We start from the raw sequence: 23,125 nt of genomic DNA, 5'->3' as shown, positions 1-23,125 counted from the left end.
TGGCCAATTTCTGATTAAGCAATTCCATTCTGCCTAACTACATTGCTCATGCAGTATCTTACAATGGGGATAGCTGCTGGGCATAGTTATGTAGTAACCATGTTATTCCCCAGAGATGGCTGTATTTCAGTGGTGAAATGATTTGTGTGAGTTTGCAGACAGCTCTGAGATCTTCGGACATGAAAAACCCTTTGTAAGCATGCTGATATTGGGGACTGTACTAGTACAGCCAAGTGCAAATGATAGCCACCTCTTTTCTGTACAATTTTTTTCTGTTCTTCTCTTTCTCTTCATTCATCCACTGTCTATCTTTCCCATACACTATTACAAGACTTTCTTTTGATTGAGAGTCACTCTCTTAGGGACTGCCTGCCATGAGGGTCACGCCATATGCTCTGTGGAAGGCTCCGAAGTAGGATACTATGAGAGAACAGAGGGAGTGGGGGAGTTGCCTGGAGCAGGCTTGCTAAATGAGCCGATCAGAAACACCTGGTGTGGGGAGGGAACATTAAGCAGCTGGTTTCTAATAAGAGAGCAGACCATGGGAAGTCTGTGAGGGAGTCAGTTTTAAGCAGGCCTCCCCTCTGGATCTGTTAAATGGATCCTATGAAGAAACTTTCTACTCACCCAGGCTTTGAGGTAAGAGCCATGCCCTGGGACAGACTTTTGGGGCTTAAAGTTTTGACTTTTGAGTTCATTTATCTGAATAAATCTAGATCCAATATGGGTGGTGATTGAATGAGTAAGTGTGTGGAGTTTGGTTAAAAGGGCCTGGAAGAGGGAGGATAAAGAGCAGAGCAGCTCCGAGACACCGTGGCTCAGAGGGAATCCAGGAGTGGGGTGACTCATTTACAGATATAGGTGAGGCTTTTACTATTTTTATTTTGCCCTAATTTAACCTGGAATTATTTTCTGCTTTTAGTTGGCTCCTGCAGTCCCAGTAGATCAGGTCAGAGTGGCAAATTTAAGAGACCAAAATTTGCAAGTTTGCCAATTTCAGTGTGTTGTTTTTTACATTTGTTATATTGCTTGTTTTGTTTAGCCTGCTAGTTTGCTGATGCTCATAATTTTTGCAAACAGATGGGAGAACCTGTTGTTTCAAACTCATTGAACATCTGGGAGTCAGATTTAGCTGTAGATCTTGTTAAGGTCTGCATGTGGAACAAAGGAAAGCTGGCTCAGGAAGAGGGTTAAAAGAGAATGTAAGAGTGGTAACTGATGATGCTTAAAGGGCTTCATCTACACTGCAGCTGGGGGTGTGATTTGCAGCTCATGCAGACATATCTGTGCTAGCTGTACTATAGTTAACTCGCTAAATGTAGCAGTGAGGATGCAGTTGTGTGCAGGCTCTGATGAGGGCTGCACAAGTCCACCCATCCCCTGGAGTACATACTTGTGCAGCCTACTCTGAAGCCTGCACTGCTGCATTTGCTGCCATTCTTAGCAAGCTGGCTAGAGTATAGCTAAAATGTGTATGTCTGTGCAAGCTGCCAGTCACACCTGTGGCTGTAGCATAGAGCTAGCTTAAGAAGAATCTCTTTTACACTCTGTATTGCTACAATAAAATGTGGCAAAGTACCATAACGCATACACTTAAGGATGCCGTAAAGAAGTTTTTTAAAGCAAATTTGAGAGGACAAGAAAACTGGAGTAAGTAAAGACATTAACAGGCATATAATATTCCAGGGTTGCTCTTATTAGTTCATGCCACTACTTTTGTTGCAATATATTCTTCCCACCGTGTCAGCTTTGAGAAGCGATAGACGTGGCCTCCCTTGAAATGTTATTCTGTTAGTGTCCGTTTCTAGTTAACCCAGATGGAATGGTTCCCAACTTCCTGGGGACTTTTTCTTTTGGGGGCTAGACTACCTGATGCAGCAAGGCATGTTTCAGGGATGTGATTTCTGAAGTGCACTAATATGTTGCCCGCTAATTGGTCCTTGTAGACCCTGCTGGTGAACTAAAAGTGCCCTAGTGTGCTTTAACATAGTACTATTTGAAACAGCATGATGTTAAAGTGCACTAGGGAACTTTGAGCCCGCATCAGCAGGATCTACATGGACTAGTTACTGAGCAACATATTAATCCACTTTAGGGTTATGAAATCTCCCTCCACTTTTGCCAGTAGGGAAGTCATGAGTCAGACATGTAATCTGATGACACTGATGCAACTTAAAACAAGACATAGATTTTTAACGCTGAGGTTGATTACCAAGCAAGGTGGTGAATTCTCCATTGCTTGAAGTCTGCAAATGAAAATTGGATGCCTTTCTGGAAGATATGCTTTAGTTAGACATAAGTGACAGGAGGACACAAGTGACATTATTTGGTCTGTATTCTACAGATCAAACTGGATGATCTAATTGTCCCTCCAGCCCTTGAAAATCTATGAAATTGCTAGGATGATAGCAGTGATGGAAGCTGTACTGTAGACTGGGAGTTAAGAGATGAGGACATAGAGTAAAAATCACCGAGAGTTTTTACCATTAGATACATCTGGTCAAAAAGATCTGTGGAACATCAAGGATAAAATCTCCTGGAAGAGATGGCCTAATCCAAACAGCCACACTACTCCAGCTGCATCTGCTAGGCAAGTGTCAGCAATAAAACCAAGCTGTGCCACAGGAAGGAAAGATGTGGCAGACAGCACAGAGGTGGGAACACTTTTCATTATTTATTTATATTGACTGACTTTGTTACCCTGTTTGTTGCGGGGAAAAGATTCCATTTCTCTGAGGACTAATGCATACTGCAACAGGGGCTGTTTATTTACAATTTATGAATGATTGTGCTAAAAGTGCAGCTCTAGGATTGGAAAGTGTTGAGATAATGATGATGTCAGTAAAGGAGCTTAAACACTGATCAGCAGAAAAGAGAGACCTCCTTAAATACTGGTTTCTTCCTGCTCATAGAACAGACTGAAATGGTTGTATGTACTACACATTTGTATCTATTGACACCATATCAAACCTGCTTCTCTTGGCGGGGTGGGGGCAGTGACTTTTCCTTTATAACATCAAGACCTACAAATGCAGCATGGACTCTGGGTCTTTCCTTTTTCATTACCAATAATATAAAGGTTCAAAAAGGCCAAGTCCTCCTCCCAGTAACACCTTTGTAACCCCATTAGCCTTCTATGGATTTTGACCCAAAGTTTTGCTGCATATCTGCAATTTTCTGGATGAAAAATATATGCATGAAATTGTACTAGCACTGGTCCACCTGCAGTTACTGTCGCATGTGAATAATTTTTGTTATTTAGCCTCATAGTCAAGTGGCTTCTCCTTTGAGCCTGATAAGACTATGAAATTGCAGAAGAACTGAAACAAAGGCAGAAAGCAAAGTCTGAGCAAAGGTACTCTCCTTCATGGGTTTCAGGGGCATTTTAAAGGGCTTGTAGAGGATGACAAGGGTCATGCTAAATTAAGTGTGTGTGTTTAAAATCTACTTGTTTCTCAGAAAAGTAGATACTTGTGTAATTATCACCTACCAGTTTGTTAGCAGCAGCAGTTTTCTGTGCACTGGTTCATCCTGCTTTTTAAAACATCCCCTGAATGTGGACACTCAAAAGTGAAGTTTTAACATGTCTGTCAGATTCTCACCGAAGACGGTGCATGGCACTTTCAGGCCTGCTCACAATGGGCATCTGCTTAGAGATGACAAATGCTGTAATCTCCTACTATTTCCTCTGCAAAATGCCACTTGTTTGAAAAGTACCATGGCTTTTAGGCCATTCTATGCTTTTCTGTAGGGGAAGAAAGAATCAAACATCAGCAGGTCCCCTATACTGTGGAATACACTTCTACCCTGATATAACGCGGTCCTCTGGAGCCAAAAAATCTTACTGCGTTATAGGTAGAACTGCCTTATATCGAACTTGCTATGGAGGGCTGGGTAGGGAAGGCTGTGCCTCCCCAACAGCCTGGCCCTGCCCACATCTGACTCCCACCTACTTCCTGCCCCCTGACTGACCCTCTGCCCCTGGCCTTGCCCCCTTAACACACTGCTTAGAGCAGCATGTCTGAGCCAGACACGCTGCTGTCATAGGCGCTGACTCCGTGGGTGCTCTGGGCCTTGAGCACCCCAGAGAAAAATTGGTGGGTGCGCTCTTCCCCCCCCCTCCCCCCCCGCTGCTCTGCTTCTCTCCCTCCAAGGCTTCTGGCGAATCAGCTGTTTGGCACTGCAAGCCTGGGAGGGAAGGGGGAGAAGTGGAGTGGTGGCATGCTCGGGGGAGGAGGCGAAGGAGGAGCAGAGGTGAGCTGGGGCAGGGAGCGGTTCCTCTGCACCACCTCCCCCTGCCCTGTTACTTGCTGCAGCCCTCCCTGTGCCCCTGCCCCAGGTCACCACCTCCTCCCCTGAGCACACTGCTGCTCCTCTTCTCCTCCCTCCCAGGCTTGCACAAGCCTGGGGGGAGGAGGGGAAATGCTTTACTGTATTGTATCAGGGTAGAGGTGTATCTATTGCAAAAGCCACTTTCTTTTTGCACAATATGTGGGATGAATAAAGCCCAAAGTAGAATATAGTCTGCCATTTCTTTAATGGAGATTTGTTTTGATCTTTTTGCACAACGTTGGTTAATTCTCCAAGATCCTTTAGACTTTTTTTTTTAAATTTGTCACCTCAGTGTTGGTATTGGTTTAGTCCACACTTAAATCTAAACATATTAACAATTAGTCATGAAACTTGCAACAAAGATCCTAGGTGTTGTGATGTACTGTATTCAGCTAACTTAGGCAGTCTACACAACAAAAGAATATACTGTCCTTAGAGCACATTATAGTACATCCTGCAAGTACGAACCTGCACTATAGTACATAGCTGGGATAATTGCTGTATGCCAACTTTAAAGTAATGCAGTCTACATATACAGCCCCATACATATTCATAATACTCTAAAAATGAAAACCACTCTGAAAGACTAAGCATTATTACAATTGTTACTCTATACTAGGGTAGAAAGACATTCACTCCTAGTAGTCTGGTTTTCAGGCATGCTAAACTTCAGAATGAACAAACTCAACGTACAGGCTTGCAGAAATCAAGCACGATGAAGCAAGACTTGTTTTGTAGCAGAGTTGTGCTAATCAATTGTTCTAGTGTGCTGACTGAACAAGAAAGTTACTAAAAGCAAAGGGAATTTTAGCAACATCATTCACAAAGCAGAAGGCCGCCACTCCCCTCCCCCATCCCACGCATTGAAGCAGCAATTTGAACTTGGGTGTCTTTCTGCTCCAATGAATCATTATTTATACAAAATTAGAACAGTGTCAACATGAGTGATGGGGAGAGAGAGACCCCACACGAGCACCCTTTAGCCCAGCAATTAGGGCACTCACCAGCAATGTTGGAGGCCTAAGTTCAAATCCTTGCATGAGGCAGTTTTGGGACTTAAGCCAGGGTCACCCATATCCCAAGCACAGGCTCTAGCCAGAGGATTATAGGATATTTGGGGCATATTGTACCACCACTTCATCCTCCACTGGTTTTAAGAATAGCAGTTAAGTCACCCTCTGACTCTAGCCTGAAATTTGTTTTGGCCAAAACTGTATTTTGTCAACTTGAAACGACATTTTACAGTAAATGTCAGAAAATGGTTGCCTAGCTCTAGTAACACAACTATTGCATTTGCTAAATATTCATTAAAACATTTAATTTCATTAAGTATTTCAAACCTAAAGAACAGTGGCAATTAGTCCGTGAGCTGATTGACAGTCCTCGGAGCAGTAGCCAGTGCCCCCAGGATGTAACTTTGGAATTTGCTAACTTCTATAATTCTGGTGAGACCATTAGTGGTTCTACATTGAGGGCATATCTACCCAGGGACAGGCTGGAAAATTAATCTGAACTAGCTGAAAGTGTGAATTAAAGGTGGCTTAGTTAAACTATTAAACCCCTGTGGAAAGCCACTGATTCAGAATTAAAGTGGCCTTAATGAGAACCAAATTAAGGTCACTTTAATTCTGAATCAGTAGGTCTCCACAGGGGTTTACTCCACAGCTGTGGTTAGTTAAACTGTATTAATCTGGATGAATTTTCCAGAGTGTCCCCATTTAAACAAGGCCTGCATCTTGGCCCTCTCCCTGATAACTACCTACTTTTAGTTACTGGCTCCCACTCCCTTTTTCAGACTAGGAAGCAGCAAAAGGGTGGCAGGAAGTTCACAGCCTGGAACTCAGTTCTGTTTGAACACCGATTTGATGGTAACAGATGGAAAAAGCGCATATGGGTAAGCATGTCCCTCAACAGCTAAGTGAAAGAGCATGGAGTGAAGGAGCCAATCCCCTGTTGAAATAGGGGTGGATGTCCTAGAAAACCCAGAACAAGCCTACTGGTGTGAAGACTTCAATACAAGTTCTTGAGTATGACTATAGGTCTGCTTAGGGACTATCCAATTTTACCACCAGATTGCTCTGTCTCATTATAAAGTCGTAGTGTCTGGCAGTGGATCAGCTAGAGGGAATGAATGGTAAAATAATTCCTTCAGCCACTAAATTGTCCACTCATTATTTGTGAAGACTTAGATCCACAAACCTTGCTTATTTTGATATATTAAATACTGTAGCTAATTCTTTGATTCCTAAGCAGCCTATGCTCATTCAGTTGCTTTGTATGCTTGTTCGGTCCAATTCACATTAACTGCAGCATAACAAGAAAGGCAGCAAACAAAACAGATCATTACACAAAAGTATAAATTTAAGAAATTGTATGTGTAGGTCTAGTTCTGTGACTACAAAACTAGAGGCAACTGAAATCATCAGGGATACATTCTTATACAAAAAAGACAGGCTGAAAGGTAGGGCTTGCCTACATTTCTCACCCAAAGCTTGCCACTGACTAGTCAAATAGACATTTTCTTATTGTCACAATCTAGGCTTCTAGAAATAAGATAATACACACAGCATAAGCTTGTTATAGCACTTCTCCTGTTCAGTGGTGAGTTTACTCACTGTCAAGACATGGGTTCTGTGCACTCCTTGCCCTGACTCAAACACTGTTTCCATATCTGAATAATGGGATATTACTCACCTTTATAAAACAGGTAGCTGGATCTCTCTGAGCAAAATGTACTCTAATAGATGTATAGTGTCAGCATGGTTATATAGCACCTAAAGCCATTTTAATGAATGTGGATTATTGGTTAAAGCTGGAAGGATTTGCAGTCAGACTTATCCAAGGTGGTTACTTCACCTGTGACCTCAGTTTTACCATTGACTTGTGGATAATGATGCACTGTAAAGCTCAGAATTACCACTGAAAAATACTATGCAATAGCCACATTAAGCATAGTATTACAGCCAGTTAAGGGACACCAACTCGAATCTAGTTGTTTAAAATGAGGTTTCTTATGAGAGTTGCTGCTAATGTTTGTGAGGAATTGCATGTTTCTTTGAAGACTGCTCTGTTGCTGCAACAGCATATGACTAAAGTGCAGTACACTAAACAAAAACAAAGCTCTCTAGTCTTTGTTATACTAAGTTAGCATGTTGCTTGTACTAAAGAGTCTTGTATTTTGGTCTTTTGAGAGTCTACTTGTGACACTTTAGTTATTCTAACTCACTTTGCCACAGCAATGCTTATAAAGCACTCGGTAGGATAACCCCCCTCTTCCTCATGGGGGGGGGGGGGGAAAGAGGGATATGACCCAATGGTGGTCCTGTCACCTATGATAAGGATTTGACTTCATGCTTATGTTCTAAATAAGACTATATTCCTTTAAGTGCCAGTTAACCTGCCACTACTTTCTACAGCAAAGTCACTTGATTTCACTGGCAGCACTCCTGTTGAGAGCAATGAGGTCACATTTAGTATGATGATTTGAGTGGAATATATATATAGTAGAAAATATAGGTGGACTGAGTCACTTCTGGTCTAAATAGAGTATCTTAATTACTCTGCTGTACAGATTAGCTCCTCAAAATGGTTTGCATTTTTTTCAGTACATTTGAAAACTCCCATCAGGATGTAGCCAATGTAAGTGCTACTGTTTTATATTTTCAGCTGCACAAAATCGGTTTCATTACATCTTTTTAGACTCTTGGATGTATTACAAACACTGTTAAAGTGAATCCTTCAATGTTCTAATCAGCATCAATCCTGGGAATAGCTATTCCCATTACGCAAGGGAAGAAGGGGGTGGGGGGGGGGGGAAACTTGAGTACAGCCTGAGTTGGTTGCAGAAAGGTTCACTATTTAAAAAAAAAAGTCTCAGGGGGGCTTGATTATGGTTCAAGTAGCAGGTTTATATGTATTTATTATAAATTACACAACCTCAACAATCTGAGTTGCCATTCAAAAATAAATTTAAGTATTTGTCAATTTGCACATGATCTATCGCTAATATAAAGATGTAATTTACATACATAGTAAATGTTTTCCATTCTTTAACACTGCTGTAAGTCTATTCAAGTTTCACGCATTCCTCCCACCTTCTGAAAATGTGTTTAGAACACAAACAAATATGCAACATCCAATGACTATTACCTTGTTATGAACCACAGTTAACTATAACTTTTCAGCACTTTTAATATGGGTGGCTGGTTGTATTTAGTTCAAACTTCATTTTCAATTTAAAATGCATTCTTCAAATCATAACATTGCAGTGGTTTCTGCAATGCAATGGTAGATGTTTGAGACAAAAAAAATCCCTGCTTTTTTTGGGTTAATGGTTATGTGAGGTCAATAGTACTGTAGCAACAAAACTCAAGCAAGTAGAAAATATTCATGAGGTGGCGTATTTCAGATTCACATGTAACTATAAAGAAATTGCTAGTTATTTTACTCATTTATGTAACTGTTGGACACTGTTGACCAGACCACCAGAATTTTTCTTAAAGTATTCACTGAAAAACAAACATTACTATTCTTCTAAAGCATATAAGATTTATATTTGCACTCCAGCTGTTTTGTAGTCACAAATGAAAAAAGTATAATGAAAAATAACCTTTAACTGAAAAGTCTTGAATAGTCAACGTTTCACCCCTCTTGTAACAGGATTTTTTTATTCCCATATTCTGTAACAAGTTTTCTGTTTTCAGGGGGTTTTTTTTAGAACCACTGTTTTGATGCATAGCTTTTTAGAAAGTTTACTGTACTAAGAAAAAGATACTAAAAATACAAGTAGCAAGATTTCTCTCTCGGTTAAGGGATATTAAGCAGTAGAATAGTGTAAGAGAACTTGCCAGGCACTATCACTACCTGTAACTAAACAGGGACTTCAATTTAAAGGGCTGTTAATCTAGTGCCTTTCAAGCAGGGAATTCTCTTACCATTGTCTGAGTCCATCTGTTAAATGGGGAGGGGAAGAGGTAAAAAGTAAAGATAATTGTGAATAGGGGTCTAACGCTCTGACATAGGAAATGAAAGTTAAAGCCTAAACCCAGGAAAGGTGGGATACCTTAAAACTGAAGGAAAAAGGTACATATAGGAAGGTGTCAGAGATGCATAACACACAATGCAAAGCCTATACATAATAAAGCAAAGCAGGTATAAGTGAGAAAAGTGGTGCTTAATTTCCTCCAAGATGGAAATTCAATTGAATAAATCAGTGGTGGTTTTTTTGGAGCTAGAAGTCCTGCTGAAGGATGGAGGTCATAGCTATCCTGGCTGCTACGAATGAAATTGGAACCATGTCCTGTAAGATCTGCTACCTTCGCTGAAGCAGATCAACAAACTTGCTCCCACAACTGTAACCTAGACATTTTAGACATTTACAGTTCAAGGTTGATCTGTGAAGAAATTGGAGCAGAGTACAGATTGTAAAGCCAGGGTGACAGGAAAGAATTTTGTGATCAAAAGGGGAGGGTCTTTTTGAGGGAAGAGCAGGAGTGGGGCCTGGGTAAGACCATGCAGTTAGTCCAACTCAGGAAAAAAGGACCCTGCTCAGTGATTTCCATTCAACAACGGGGGGGGGGGGGGGGAAAGGATATCAAAAATATGCAATATTTGAGTCTTGTTCAGAGTTGAATACTTAGATACGGAGTGCTCTAAAACACTGAAAGAAATACAGGGAAGTGTTCAACCTTTTCAGCCTATGTTAAATAAATTGACTATAGCGGAAACCACTGGACCATTGTTTGAAAAAGTAACAGCTAAAGCCACAGGTTGATGGCTAGACTAACAACCTCCTTTCACTCTGAAGTATCAAACCACCCCTCACTGCATACGTAAATTGTAACAGGCACTCATGCTGTGGAGTTCCAACTCTGTTATGATACACCTCAGCTTCACCTTTGTAGGCTGTGTAACAGTGACCTAAGTTACCCTCAGTCACTGGTACTTCAAAGGAGGTGTAAAGTGTTGCCGCAGCTGCAGTATGCTTAAGTTTCCTGCTGTAAATTTCAGGTATGTACAGAAGCACAATGCTTTAACTATCAAATAGAGAATTCAGAGATTGGAAGAAAGGAAAGCCTCTTTAATCCCATTCAGCAACTTGTGTGGGTGCCAGACCAAAATGACCAAGGTAGTCAAAGGGTTAATAACGGACAAAGGAAGAGGGCAGTAGAATCAGTGTGTTTAATCAGAAGTTGGGAAACTAATTCTAAAATTGTTTTTTCAGTCCATTTGTTTATAATTTAAGATTCCTGTATAATGAACCAATGGACATATTTGATTGTGAAGCAGAGCTTAAAAGGAAGAGCCTCTTGCTAGTGCATTTCAAAAACTGATGCAAATCTAGATTAAGAAAGCCAGTAAGATACAAAAAGTTTTGAACTAAAATCAATTAGCTGTTTTCATGACTCCATAATAAACTGTAAACCAAAGCTCTTGGTTTTTTGATCAATCTAATGAAAAGCCACACATTCTGCCTTCCACAATGTTCGCTCTGTAGTTCTATTTACCAGTATGTTTATGTAAAGTTTTATTTTTCAGTATTTTAAGCTATTGTATGGAATTAAGCTAATGAACTTTAATCAAGAGTTTTTGAAAGCCATTCTCTGCTCACTTTTTTGATACATCCATAAAAGAGACTCCCACTGGATCTAGAAAGTCCACGCCATTTTTAAAGGCACTGCTGCATCTGCCTCTTCCCTTGCAGGAAAAAAACTTAAGTGGTCTTCTAAAACAGATCAGATGTGTGAACTGCTATAAAAAAATCAAGGTTAAGATACCAGCATTTAAGTTCTAGCCATCTCCTTCTTTCATTGCATAAACACAAACATAAGGCCAGGACAGTCTAAATACACTATTGCTAGAGTACTGTGTACTCAAAAAAGTGTGTCATTCTAATGGTGTGTCACATTGCCTACGATGATAGCTTGTTCTTAGGGCTGGCAAGTGTGCCACTATAAATGATTCTGAAAAAGTGTGGCCATTTTTATTACTAGCAGTTATTCTAGGAATCTCAAGGAGTCCTTTCAAAATTTGTGCTAGGGTAAGATTTCCTGCTAGAATATCAATAATATCCACAATACACTTTTGAACCTTTCAAAGTTAGAGACTACAAGTTTTAACCCAAGACTGTCAGAAGGGTGAACTTTAACTCCTGGTAACCAACTGCTACTCATGGAATAAATCTAGAAGTTGTACCAGTGTTGACAGACTTCTGGATAATATCCTTATTTTCTGCAGACCATTACCATCATAAACCTAGAAAAGACTGAGGGAGAGCACAGGTAAGTAGCAGAAAGTGTTATGTAGAGTATTCTAAATTGTTATGAACCTTGTCAATTTAAGATCATTTTGTACAACCCTTCAAATATTTATTGTCCTTACATTTATACTTTATATATAAAGTGCATCTTTCTTTTATGCTTTTGATGTTATAAAAACTTTTATAATCAATCTGGAAACCATACAAACATTTTTACGGCTTTTTTTTTTTTGCTACTTTGTCTCAAGGCCTCTAACAGGTATTTTTCCTCAATGAACTTTTACCTCTAGTTAACTTCATTATATTCAAAAATTGACATTCTAGCAGATTGTGACATATTATTGGAATACCAGTCAGTGCTGAAGTAAGGCCAGGCCAGATACAACTGGGATGTAAGATGCAAAGCTGAACTATGTTGTCATACATTTGTTAACTTAGGAAGTACTGTAGCTTGGGGGGGGAATGACAACCAACTGTGTGAACATTAGGAAGTGTGGAAAAACTACTTTAAATCCTATTTCAGAAGGACAGTTAGAATTTAAATAAGGTCAATTTTTTCATCTTGGGGGAATTAAGATTTTGCAATGAAGGTCTGAATTTTTGAAGTCTTAAAGACAAAAATGGTAAAATCGATGTAAAGTTTCACTTTACATGTGAGTCATTTAACATCTTTAATGTAGAAAACCTACATGTTTCTAAAAACAAAAGGTTAACTAGTTAGCTTCAGCCTTTTGTATTACATCTACATTTTTATTATTGCTGTGACCTTATAGAGCAGTACATCTTTATGTAATTTGTTAAACTTGTTTTGAGGGTGAAGATAGTATTTATCTTCTGTTGGATAGTTTGTCAAGACCATATGAACTATCAAATCCTACAAAAGACAGACAGTTCCCCTGAAAGAACTGCAGTCAAAATACAGTCTGGGGTACCCTCTTCCCCTTTTGTGTGTGTGTTACTCTTTAATATACCAATGGAATGTGTAAGCACTTGTCAGGCTTTCAACTCTCTCTTTTAGGGCATTCATTTACATCTTTGCTTAGAGTCAAGCTACAGCAGTAACAAGCTTAACCCAGAATAAAGACACTGAACAACTTACTTTTGGAATGTGTGATCAAAAACAGTGGGACAAGATGGCAAAGTAGTTTAAATGTACTATTTGGAGCTGGACTTGATCACAGGTGGATAACATTTTTATGGCCTCATCTCAGTCTCTGGTAGGGATTTTTTTTTCTAGGAAGTGCTACAACACCTGCACTTTCCTGAGTGTCAACACTGCATATGACAGTGACCATCTAATCATGTCAGAATTTACCTTAGGAAAATTTAGGGAAAGGATTCACCAAAGATTGATTCAAAACACATTACTACTCCCCTTTCAAATTAAACTGTTTCCTAGGTTAATGTAAAAAAGTGTAAGATTAGAGGTTTTTCCCTCTAGCCCATTAGCTTGACAAGTCATGACTGCCCTTTGCATGTCTTCCTCATTGTTATGGAGTATTTTGATAGTGGTGCCATTTTTTTAAATTATAAGATCTCCAACTTATATTGGACAAGGCTGTAGATTTTTACTATGTTATTCACATAGGTTGATCTCAGTTTTATATATATTTGAAATAAACCTTGGTTTCTCAACACTTCTAAATCTGCTTGGATTTGTCAGGAATGATACATCTCCTACACATAATTCATGTACTTGTTGCCTATTAACATCCCTCATCATAAAAGATCATTTGCCAATTATAGTGTAAATCCCTTCTGCTTTCACTTCAAATTTTCAGTAATGTAAAGGATTTAAATCCACACCTCAAAATTATGCTAAAAGCCCATTTAGGAAGCAACATTAGGGTTTGGGGTTTTTTTTTAAACTATTTCTCCTGTAAGGGTGTATAAGATGTGCTGTTTGAGGAAAAACATGTATTGGCTTTAATTGATAGGAAATCTAGCCAATAAAACCAGAAGTAACAAGTACCCCCCAAAAAAAATAGAATTGGCAAAGACTAACTGTGTTCTACTGTAACTCTAGGATCAGTCTACCATGAGCACAGGTACATGTGGTGCAAATGTATGAAGAGGCCATCTAAGAATATTATTTTGAACAAATGACAAAGCCAATTTACCAGTATTATTTTATAATTATTTGTTCTTAATTCTCAAATTAAGAAAATTCTCTCTAAGCTTGTATGTTTTATATGAAAAAATATAAAGACCGTACAGTTCTCATCAACAAGATGGACTAGTATACTAGCTAACCTATTTTAATATTTAAATAACAGTACAATAACTAGAAAAGGTCAGTGCTTCAAGTGGCAATATTTACACCACTTCAATTCCAATATTTTTCCAAAATAAAGATGCAATTAAATCTACACTTCAGCATCAGTAGTGCAATACAGTGTCCTTTTCTGAATAAAGGAACTGAGGTTTATCCACAATAAAAGCTTTAAATAAGGTAGATTGTTGCTATTTATATATCAATTCTGTATGTTTGATATAAAATATATTGGGAAAGCTTAAACTGACTTTTACAATCTATATTCGGCTAAAGCTCCACATAAGCAGCATCAATGGGAATAAACACTGGAGGGCACTCAATATAAAACACGCTCAAAACTACTGCAAAGAACAGAAAGTTAGCTAAGAATAACTGAACATCTGTAGTGGTGTCAGACATAAAAGAAGAATGGACCCTGTAGTTACTTGCACTATTTTAATTAAGTGGAAAGAAATACGTAAAATTTAGTCCACTTCCATTTCTCCAGATGGTTTGGTCTGCTGAGAATTGTCCTTTGCTGGATCTGGTTTTGCTTCAGCACCACTCTGTCCATTCACTGGTCCGTTGTGTTCACCATTGGCTTTTGTCTGAGCTTCACTTGGGGGCTCCATCCTTGGCTTAGGCTTGTAAATAACAGGGTTACAGAAACTATCCAATTCCTAATTATATTAGAATTGAAAAAATAGTATGTTTAGTGGTGCAACAAGCATTTAAAAACTTGTACTAAGGAATACATTTGAGAAGTTCCCATTTATCTAGCACAACAGAATTGAGAGGGGTCTTTATTTCACATTTTCACTGGAATCTGATTTTATTTTAGAATTTAAAGTGTGAAAAGCCTGCATGGATGGATGTTCTCTCTCTAATTCTAGTTAGCTGAAAAGCTTTGAAATTGTTTGTTGGTAAAGCTGGCAATTTTATATAAAGCTTGATGCAGTAAAATAATACCAACTACTTAAGCTGTAAAGCAAATAGTCACTGAGAAATATTTAATCCCATATCACTAAGAGTAGGATTGATTAAGACACTAAATAAAGATACTGCCCCTCCCATTCATGGCTCTAGTGGAAAAAACCCTGGAGACTTACTATTCTAGGTCAAGACCAGGAGAGAGCCTATTAGCAGAACTAAGGAAGGCCCCTAATCTCCTCTACCCCATTTTGCTCTCCATTCGCCTGAGATTAATGCAACTTCCTTATATAAGAATGTAATAGGTACAATTATGCTACTTTACCTTAGATTTTGCTAGTATTTCTGCCACCTTCACAACTGGATCCTGAGTCAGACTTAGTTTATTCTGGGCATTCATTTTGGTGTTCAACCAATTCATGGCTTCACTGATATACTTTTCAACTTTCTCCATCTCAGCAGGATCTAGATGATCATATTTTTCATCCTAAGAGGAGAAGTATTTTGTTTTAAAACACCACAATGAATTTATGGGGCTCACTCTGGTAAAAGAAGCCTCTAATATTTAACAGGATTGTACTACAATTTCTGTGATAAATTCATGCATGAATTAAAGTTTAGAGGGAAGAAAAGCTTTGGATCTTAAAAAAATCCTTACAGGGAGGTTTCATCTTTGTTCACATTTAAGTGCTTCAAGATAGTCTTATAGACAGCACTCTACAGAAATGCAAAATACAAATGTGTGTTTTTCTCTAAATTTACAATTAGCTGTTCCTTGATGTAGTTTAGCTAACTCAGAGCCCAATATGGTTCAATATATCACATTAGTTCCCACAAGTAGTTTATTTTAACATATGCACTTTGGCAATCCCCACCAACTAAAAAGGGTGATTAACAAAATTAACTGCTATATGAATTATGCACTTATTTTAATATGAATTGGTTTAAAATAAAGTACAAGACTGAAATTTTGAATTATTTCATTTGACTGATACAAAGAAACCCCTTTTCCTCAAGCTCTAGGATAGTATTTCTAAAAGCACCCAAGTGCCTTTGAAAACTTTATTCCTAGACTTAGGCTTGGTTTATGCTAGCAACTTGTCAGTGTAACTGTTTCTCAGGCATGTGGAAAATTCACAACCCTGAGTGTCACAGTTATACCAACCTAACTCCCATTGCAGACAACGCCATGTTGATGGGAGGGCTTCTCCAGTCAACAACAACTGCCTCTCAGGGAGGTGGACTACCTAGGCTAAGTGGAGATGCCATCCTGTCAGCATAGATGGCATCTTCAGTGAAGCACTACAGCAGTGAATGTTGCAGTGGCGCAGCTAAAGTGTAGACAAGCCTTAGTTGGTTGTGTGTGGTCTTTTTTTTTTAAAGTTTGTTTACTCGCCTAGATAACCCCCCATTCCCCAACTGTATTAATTTGTACCTTATTTTTGAATGCTTCTACTGCTTTCATTAGAAGCTGGACCTTCTTTCCCAGGTCATTTAAAGCTTTTGGTCTCTCTTCATGTTCCACGAACCTTTCCTGAATAGGCTGACCAAATTTCTGTAAGTATAAAACACACAGACCATGGCACATTGTATAATTACCTCCAAAAAAGAACTAAATTAAGTTCCGAAGAATTCCAAAACTGTACTTTCACAATTAATTATGCTGTTCTTTCCCCTGCAAACATTTATGCCTAGCCAACTCAGTGACTGAATGGGACAGTAGGGTAAATATACTTTGTCCCTATCTGCATGAGTATCCTGTAGTAAAATGATTTGCCAGAGATTAAACTAATATTGTGAGATCCTTATATAGTGGGGAAGAGAACCATCTAAGAAATAAGGAAACAGGATTTGAGTGCCACAAAAGTTGGCTGGGGTAATATATGGAGTTACTTTTAACATACTTTTGAAGTGTATTAGATTTCAAGTTGATATCCTTGTAAAACACTTTTGGGTTGTGACAGGTCACAACTTGACTGTAATCATTCAGTAGGCGTCAAGCCAAGTAACTCCAGGAAACAGAAAATTGCCAGACTCTACAGTTTCCTTCTTTATGATACCTCTCCTGTTCGCAAAAAAGTGCTTACTTTCTCACTCTTGCAGGACAATTATAGTCTGAATCCCATCTCTCTAGCTCCCCAGTTGGCTTATTGCAATCAGCAAAAGCTCAGTGCAGCAGCCATTTTTCAGAATTCACCATCGGCCCATAAGATTTTGTAAACATTTTTCTTCATATTGGCTTAATTTTTTTTTGGCCACTAAACCGATAACAGCAGAGTACTAAATCAACAGTTTCACTACACCAGGGTAGGCAACCTATGGCACACGTGCCAAAGGCGGCACACGAGCTGATTTTCAGTGGCACTCACACTGCCTGGAGGGCTGTGCATTTTAATTTAATTTTAAATAAAGCTTCTTAAACATTTTAAAAAACCTTATTGATTTTACATACAATAGTTTAGTTATATATTATAGACTTATAGAAAGAGACCTTCTAAAAACATTAATGTATTACTGGCACGCAAAACCTTAAATTAGAGTGAATAAATGAAGACTCAGCACACCACTTCTGAAAGGCTGCCGATCCCTGCACTACGCTATTTGAGAACGAAGCATTTTCCAATTTGAGGTTAGAGTTAAGAGTCCAAGATTTTAATTATGAAAGGTAGAGAATGCCCATGATGTTAGGAATCATTGCTGAGGCACCTAATGAAACTGTTTGTGCTCATAGCTGAAATCTGCTTTGCTGCTAAGAAGAAATAAAGAAAACGAAGGCTGCCATCTTAAGGTGCTATCACACAAAGTGTTTTTAACAAGACCTTCTAAAAATCTGGATCTAACTTTTACCCAGCAGTTTCTGGAAAAGTAGCGACGAGTCACAGAAGCCTTGTGCCACTTGGTCAGATGGCACCTACTGGTGACATTCAACAGGTAGCAAAAAAAATTGACAAATCAAGGTATGAAGTAATTTTCAAATACAACCACAATATTAGACAAATGTGGTACACTAAATTTGAATTACTCTAGTCATTGCACACGACAGCATAAAAAACATTTTCAGATGCAAATGTGGGTCTCTAGTTTAAGATTTCATTAATCCTGAATCACTTCCTGATACCAATGTTCATGAACATGCTTAAAGGACTTTTTTAATGGATAAACGTGCTCAGACACAGCGATCACTGTATTTCATCTTTAATGATGAGGTTTTTTAAAAAAATTGTTCTGTAAAAGGAAAAAAAATAAAATTAAAAAAATCTTACTCTTAATTCCTGAAGTTTATCCATATATACTTGTTTTGGTTGGTCCTCCCCATCTTCATAAAGCCAGTTTTCTGTATCTTCCAACATTAAGGTCAGTTTACCGGACTCCTAAAAAGCAAGTTAAGATTTTTATAGGGAAAAAAGTCATTCAGAAGAGCTCTCTCCCTTTATTAAGGTAATAGAATTTAGGAGGTAGAAGGACAAATACAGAAATATCCTAATTCATTCAAACCTACTGAATATGAAAGGGAATTTGGGGTTCACATGCCAGTTCATTTTTAGCTGGAAAATCAAGTGGGGGAAACTGAAGACTGATAGCCAGGATTTCAAGCCTAGGCTATACATAGTGGTACAAAGAGGTATTAGAGTAACAGCCGTGTTAGTCTGTATTCGTAAAAAGAAAAGGAGTACTTGTGGCACCTTAGAGACTAACCAGTTTATTTGAGCATGAGCTTTCGTGAGCTACAGCTCACTTCATCGGATGCATAGCATATCGTGGAAACTGCAGAAGACATTATATACACACAGAGACCATGAAACAAAACTTCCTCCCACCCCACTGTCCTGCTGCTAACAGCTTATCTAAAGTGATCATCAAGGAAGGCCATTTCCAGCACAAATCAAGGTTTTCTCACTCTCTTCCCCCCCCCCCCCCACAGACACACATACAAACTCACTCTCCTGCTGGTAATAGCCCATCCCTCTTTGAAACCTCTCTTTATAATGCGCATGATAATCAAGGTGGGTCATTTCCAGCACTAATCCAGGTTTTCTCACCACCCCCCCACACACACCCCCCCTCCAAAAACCACACACACAAACTCACTCTCCTGCTGGCAATAGCTCATCTTACAATGTGCACAGCAATAATCCAAGTTTAACCAGAACGTCTTGGGGGGGGGGGGGGTTTGTAGGAAAAAAACAAGGGGAGATAGGCTACCTTGCATAATGACTTAGCCACTCCCAGTCTCTATTCAAGCCCAAATTAATAGTATCCAATTTGCAAATGAATTCCAATTCAGCAGTTTCTCGCTGGAGTCTGGATTTGAAGTTTTTTGCTTTAAGATAGCGACCCTCATGTCTGTGATTGCGTGACCAGAGAGATTGAAGTGTTCTCCGACTGGTTTATGAATGTTATAATTCTCAACATCTGATTTGTGTCCATTTATTCTTTTACGTAGAGACTGTCCAGTTTGACCAATGTACATGGCAGAGGGGCATTGCTGGCACATGATGGCATATATCACATTGGTGGATGTGCAGGTGAACGAGCCTCTGATAGTGTGGCTGATGTTGTTAGGCCCTGTGATGGTGTCCCCTGAATAGATATGTGGGCACAGTTGGCAACGGGCTTTGTTGCAAGGATAGGTTCCTGGGTTAGTGGTTCTATTGTGTGGTATGTGGTTGTTGGTGAGTATTCGCTTCAGGTTGGGGGGCTGTCTGTAGGCAAGGACTGGCCTTTCTCCCAAGATTTGTGAGAGTGTTGGGTCATCCTTCAGGATAGGTTGTAGATCCTTAATAATGCGTTGGAGGGGTTTTAGTTGGGGGCTGAAGGTGACGGCTAGTGGCGTTCTGTTATTTTCTTTGTTAGGCCTGTCCTGTAGTAGGTGACTTCTGGGAACTCTTCTGGCTCTATCAATCTGTTTCTTCACTTCCGCAGGTGGGTATTGTAGTTGTAAGAATGCTTGATAGAGATCTTGTAGGTGTTTGTCTCTGTCTGAGGGGTTGGAGCAAATGCGGTTGTATTGCAGAGCTTGGCTGTAGACGATGGATCGTGTGGTGTGGTCAGGGTGAAAGCTGGAGGCATGTAGGTAGGAATAGCGGTCAGTAGGTTTCCGGTATAGGGTGGTGTTGATGTGACCATCGTTTATTAGCACTGTAGTGTCCAGGAAGTGGATCTCATGTGTGGACTGGACCAGGCTGAGGTTGATGGTGGGATGGAAATTATTGAAATCATGGTGGAATTCCTCAAGGGCTTCTTTTCCATGGGTCCAGATGATGAAGATGTCATCAAGATAGCGCAAGTAAAGTAGGGGTCTTAGGGAACGAGAGCTGAGGAAGCATTGTTCTAAATCAGCCATAAAAATGTTGGCATACTGTGGGGCCATGCGGGTACCCATAGCAGTGCCGCTGATCTGAAGGTATACATTGTCCCCAAATGTAAAATAGTTATGGGTAAGGACAAAGTCACAAAGTTCAGCCACCAGGTTAGCCGTGACATTATCGGGGATAGTGTTCTTGATGGCTTGTAGTCCATCTTTGTGTGGAATGTTGGTGTAGAGGGCTTCTACATCCATAGTGGCCAGGTTGGTGTTATCAGGAAGATCACCAATGGATTGTAGTTTCCTCAGGAAGTCAGTGGTGTCTCGAAGGTAGCTGGGAGTGCTGGTAGCGTAGGGCCTGAGGAGTGAGTCTACATAGCCGGACAATCCTGCTGTCAGGGTGCCAATGCCTGAGATGATGGGGCGTCCAGGATTTCCAGGTTTATGGATCTTGGGTAGTAGATAGAATATCCCAGGTCGGGGTTCCAGGGGTGTGTCTGTGCGGATTTGATCTTGTGCTTTTTCAGGAAGTTTCTTGAGCAAATGCTGTAGATGCTTTTGGTAACTCTCAGTGGGATCAGAGGGTAATGGCTTGTAGAAAGTGGTGTTGGAGAGCTGCCGAGCAGCCTCTTGTTCATATTCCGACCTATTCATGATGACAACAGCACCTCCTTTGTCAGCCTTTTTGATTATGATGTCAGAGTCGTTTCTGAGGCTGTGGATGGCATTGTGTTCTGCACGGCTGAGGTTATGGGGCAAGTGATGCTGCTTTTCCACAATTTCAGCCCGTGCACGTCGGCGGAAGCACTCTATGTAGAAGTCCAGTCTGCTGTTTCGACCTTCAGGAGGAGTCCAACTAGAATCCTTCTTTTTGTAATGTTGGTAGGCAGGCCTCTGTGGATCATTATGTTGTTCAGAGGTATCTTGGAAATATTCCTTGAGTCGGAGACGTCGAAAATAGGATTCTAGGTCACCACAGAACTGTATCATGTTCGAGGGGGTGGAGGGGCGGAAGGAGAGACCCCGAGATAGGACAGCTGCTTCTGCTGGGCTGAGAGTATAGTTGGATAGGTTAACAATATTGCTGGGTGGGTTGAGGGGACCATTGCTGTGGCCCCTTGTAGCCTGTAGTAGTTTAGAAAGTTTAGTGTCCTTTTTCTTTTGTAGAGAAGTAAAGTGTGTGTTGTAAATGGCTTGTCTAGTTTTAGTAAAATCCAGCCACGAGGAAGTTTGTGTCCCCTAACGCCCCTACTTTACTTGCGCTATCTTGATGACATCTTCATCATCTGGACCCATGGAAAAGAAGCACTTGAGGAATTCCACCATGATTTCAATAATTTCCATCCCACCATCAACCTCAGCCTGGTCCAGTCCACACATGAGATCCACTTCCTGGACACTACAGTGCTAATAAACGATGGTCACATCAACACCACCCTATACCGGAAACCTACTGACCGCTATTCCTACCTACATGCCTCCAGCTTTCACCCTGACCACACCACACGATCCATCGTCTACAGCCAAGCTCTGCAATACAACCGCATTTGCTCCAACCCCTCAGACAGAGACAAACACCTACAAGATCTCTATCAAGCATTCTTACAACTACAATACCCACCTGCGGAAGTGAAGAAACAGATTGATAGAGCCAGAAGAGTTCCCAGAAGTCACCTACTACAGGACAGGCCTAACAAAGAAAATAACAGAACGCCACTAGCCGTCACCTTCAGCCCCCAACTAAAACCCCTCCAACGCATTATTAAGGATCTACAACCTATCCTGAAGGATGACCCAACACTCTCACAAATCTTGGGAGAAAGGCCAGTCCTTGCCTACAGACAGCCCCCCAACCTGAAGCGAATACTCACCAACAACCACATACCACACAACAGAACCACTAACCCAGGAACCTATCCTTGCAACAAAGCCCGTTGCCAACTGTGCCCACATATCTATTCAGGGGACACCATCACAGGGCCTAACAACATCAGCCACACTATCAGAGGCTCGTTCACCTGCACATCCACCAATGTGATATATGCCATCATGTGCCAGCAATGCCCCTCTGCCATGTACATTGGTCAAACTGGACAGTCTCTACGTAAAAGAATAAATGGACACAAATCAGATGTTGAGAATTATAACATTCATAAACCAGTCGGAGAACACTTCAATCTCTCTGGTCACGCAATCACAGACATGAGGGTCGCTATCTTAAAGCAAAAAACTTCAAATCCAGACTCCAGCGAGAAACTGCTGAATTGGAATTCATTTGCAAATTGGATACTATTAATTTGGGCTTGAATAGAGACTGGGAGTGGCTAAGTCATTATGCAAGGTAGCCTATCTCCCCTTGTTTTTTTCCTACAAACCCCCCCCCCCCCCCAAGACGTTCTGGTTAAACTTGGATTATTGCTGTGCACATTGTAAGATGAGCTATTGCCAGCAGGAGAGTGAGTTTGTGTGTGTGGTTTTTGGAGGGGGGGGTGTGTGTGTGGAGGGGGGGGTGAAAAACCTGGATTAGTGCTGGAAATGACCCACCTTGATTATCATGCGCATTATAAAGAGAGGTTTCAAAGAGGGATGGGCTATTACCAGCAGGAGAGTGAGTTTGTATGTGTGTGTGTGGGGGGGGGGGGGGGGAAGAGAGTGAGAGAACCTTGATTTGTGCTGGAAATGGCCTTCCTTGATGATCACTTTAGATAAGCTGTTAGCAGCAGGACAGTGGGGTGGGAGGAAGTTTTGTTTCATGGTCTCTGTGTGTATATAATGTCCTCTGCAGTTTCCACGATATGCTATGCATCCGATGAAGTGAGCTGTAGCTCACGAAAGCTCATGCTCAAATAAAGAGGTGTTGCATCTCTACTAATCAGGCATGTAGTTTACTGTAAGTGAGATTTTCCATATTCCCTTTTGAATACTGGTAATGAAATTTTGGGTTTCTCCAAAGGTAAATTATATTCACAAAGTATCTTTAGCTTCTAATTCGGTCAAATTCTCCTCGGTAGCATATTTGTACACAAGGAGGTTATGGGGCACTGGC

General features: G+C 40.3%; 1 protein-coding gene across 1 annotated transcript in view; it reads right to left on the bottom strand.

Moving 5' to 3' along the window:
- Window positions 1-14,281: 14,281 nt before the first annotated feature.
- Window positions 14,282-23,125, bottom strand: part of HSPA4L (heat shock protein family A (Hsp70) member 4 like) — a 64,042-nt gene continuing 55,198 nt past the window's right edge. Inside the window, exons 16-19 of the mRNA XM_074950840.1 lie at window positions 18,038-18,145; window positions 16,210-16,329; window positions 15,100-15,261; window positions 14,282-14,524 (exon numbers count right to left, since the gene is read on the bottom strand). Coding sequence (XP_074806941.1) covers window positions 14,330-14,524; window positions 15,100-15,261; window positions 16,210-16,329; window positions 18,038-18,145 — 585 coding nt within the window. The 3' untranslated portion in view covers window positions 14,282-14,329. The remainder of the gene's footprint in view (window positions 14,525-15,099; window positions 15,262-16,209; window positions 16,330-18,037; window positions 18,146-23,125) is intronic.

Source organism: Natator depressus, chromosome 4, assembly GCF_965152275.1.
Source record: "Natator depressus isolate rNatDep1 chromosome 4, rNatDep2.hap1, whole genome shotgun sequence".
NCBI lineage: Eukaryota > Metazoa > Chordata > Testudines > Cheloniidae > Natator > Natator depressus.
This window is presented reverse-complemented; position numbering and strand designations above follow the sequence as displayed.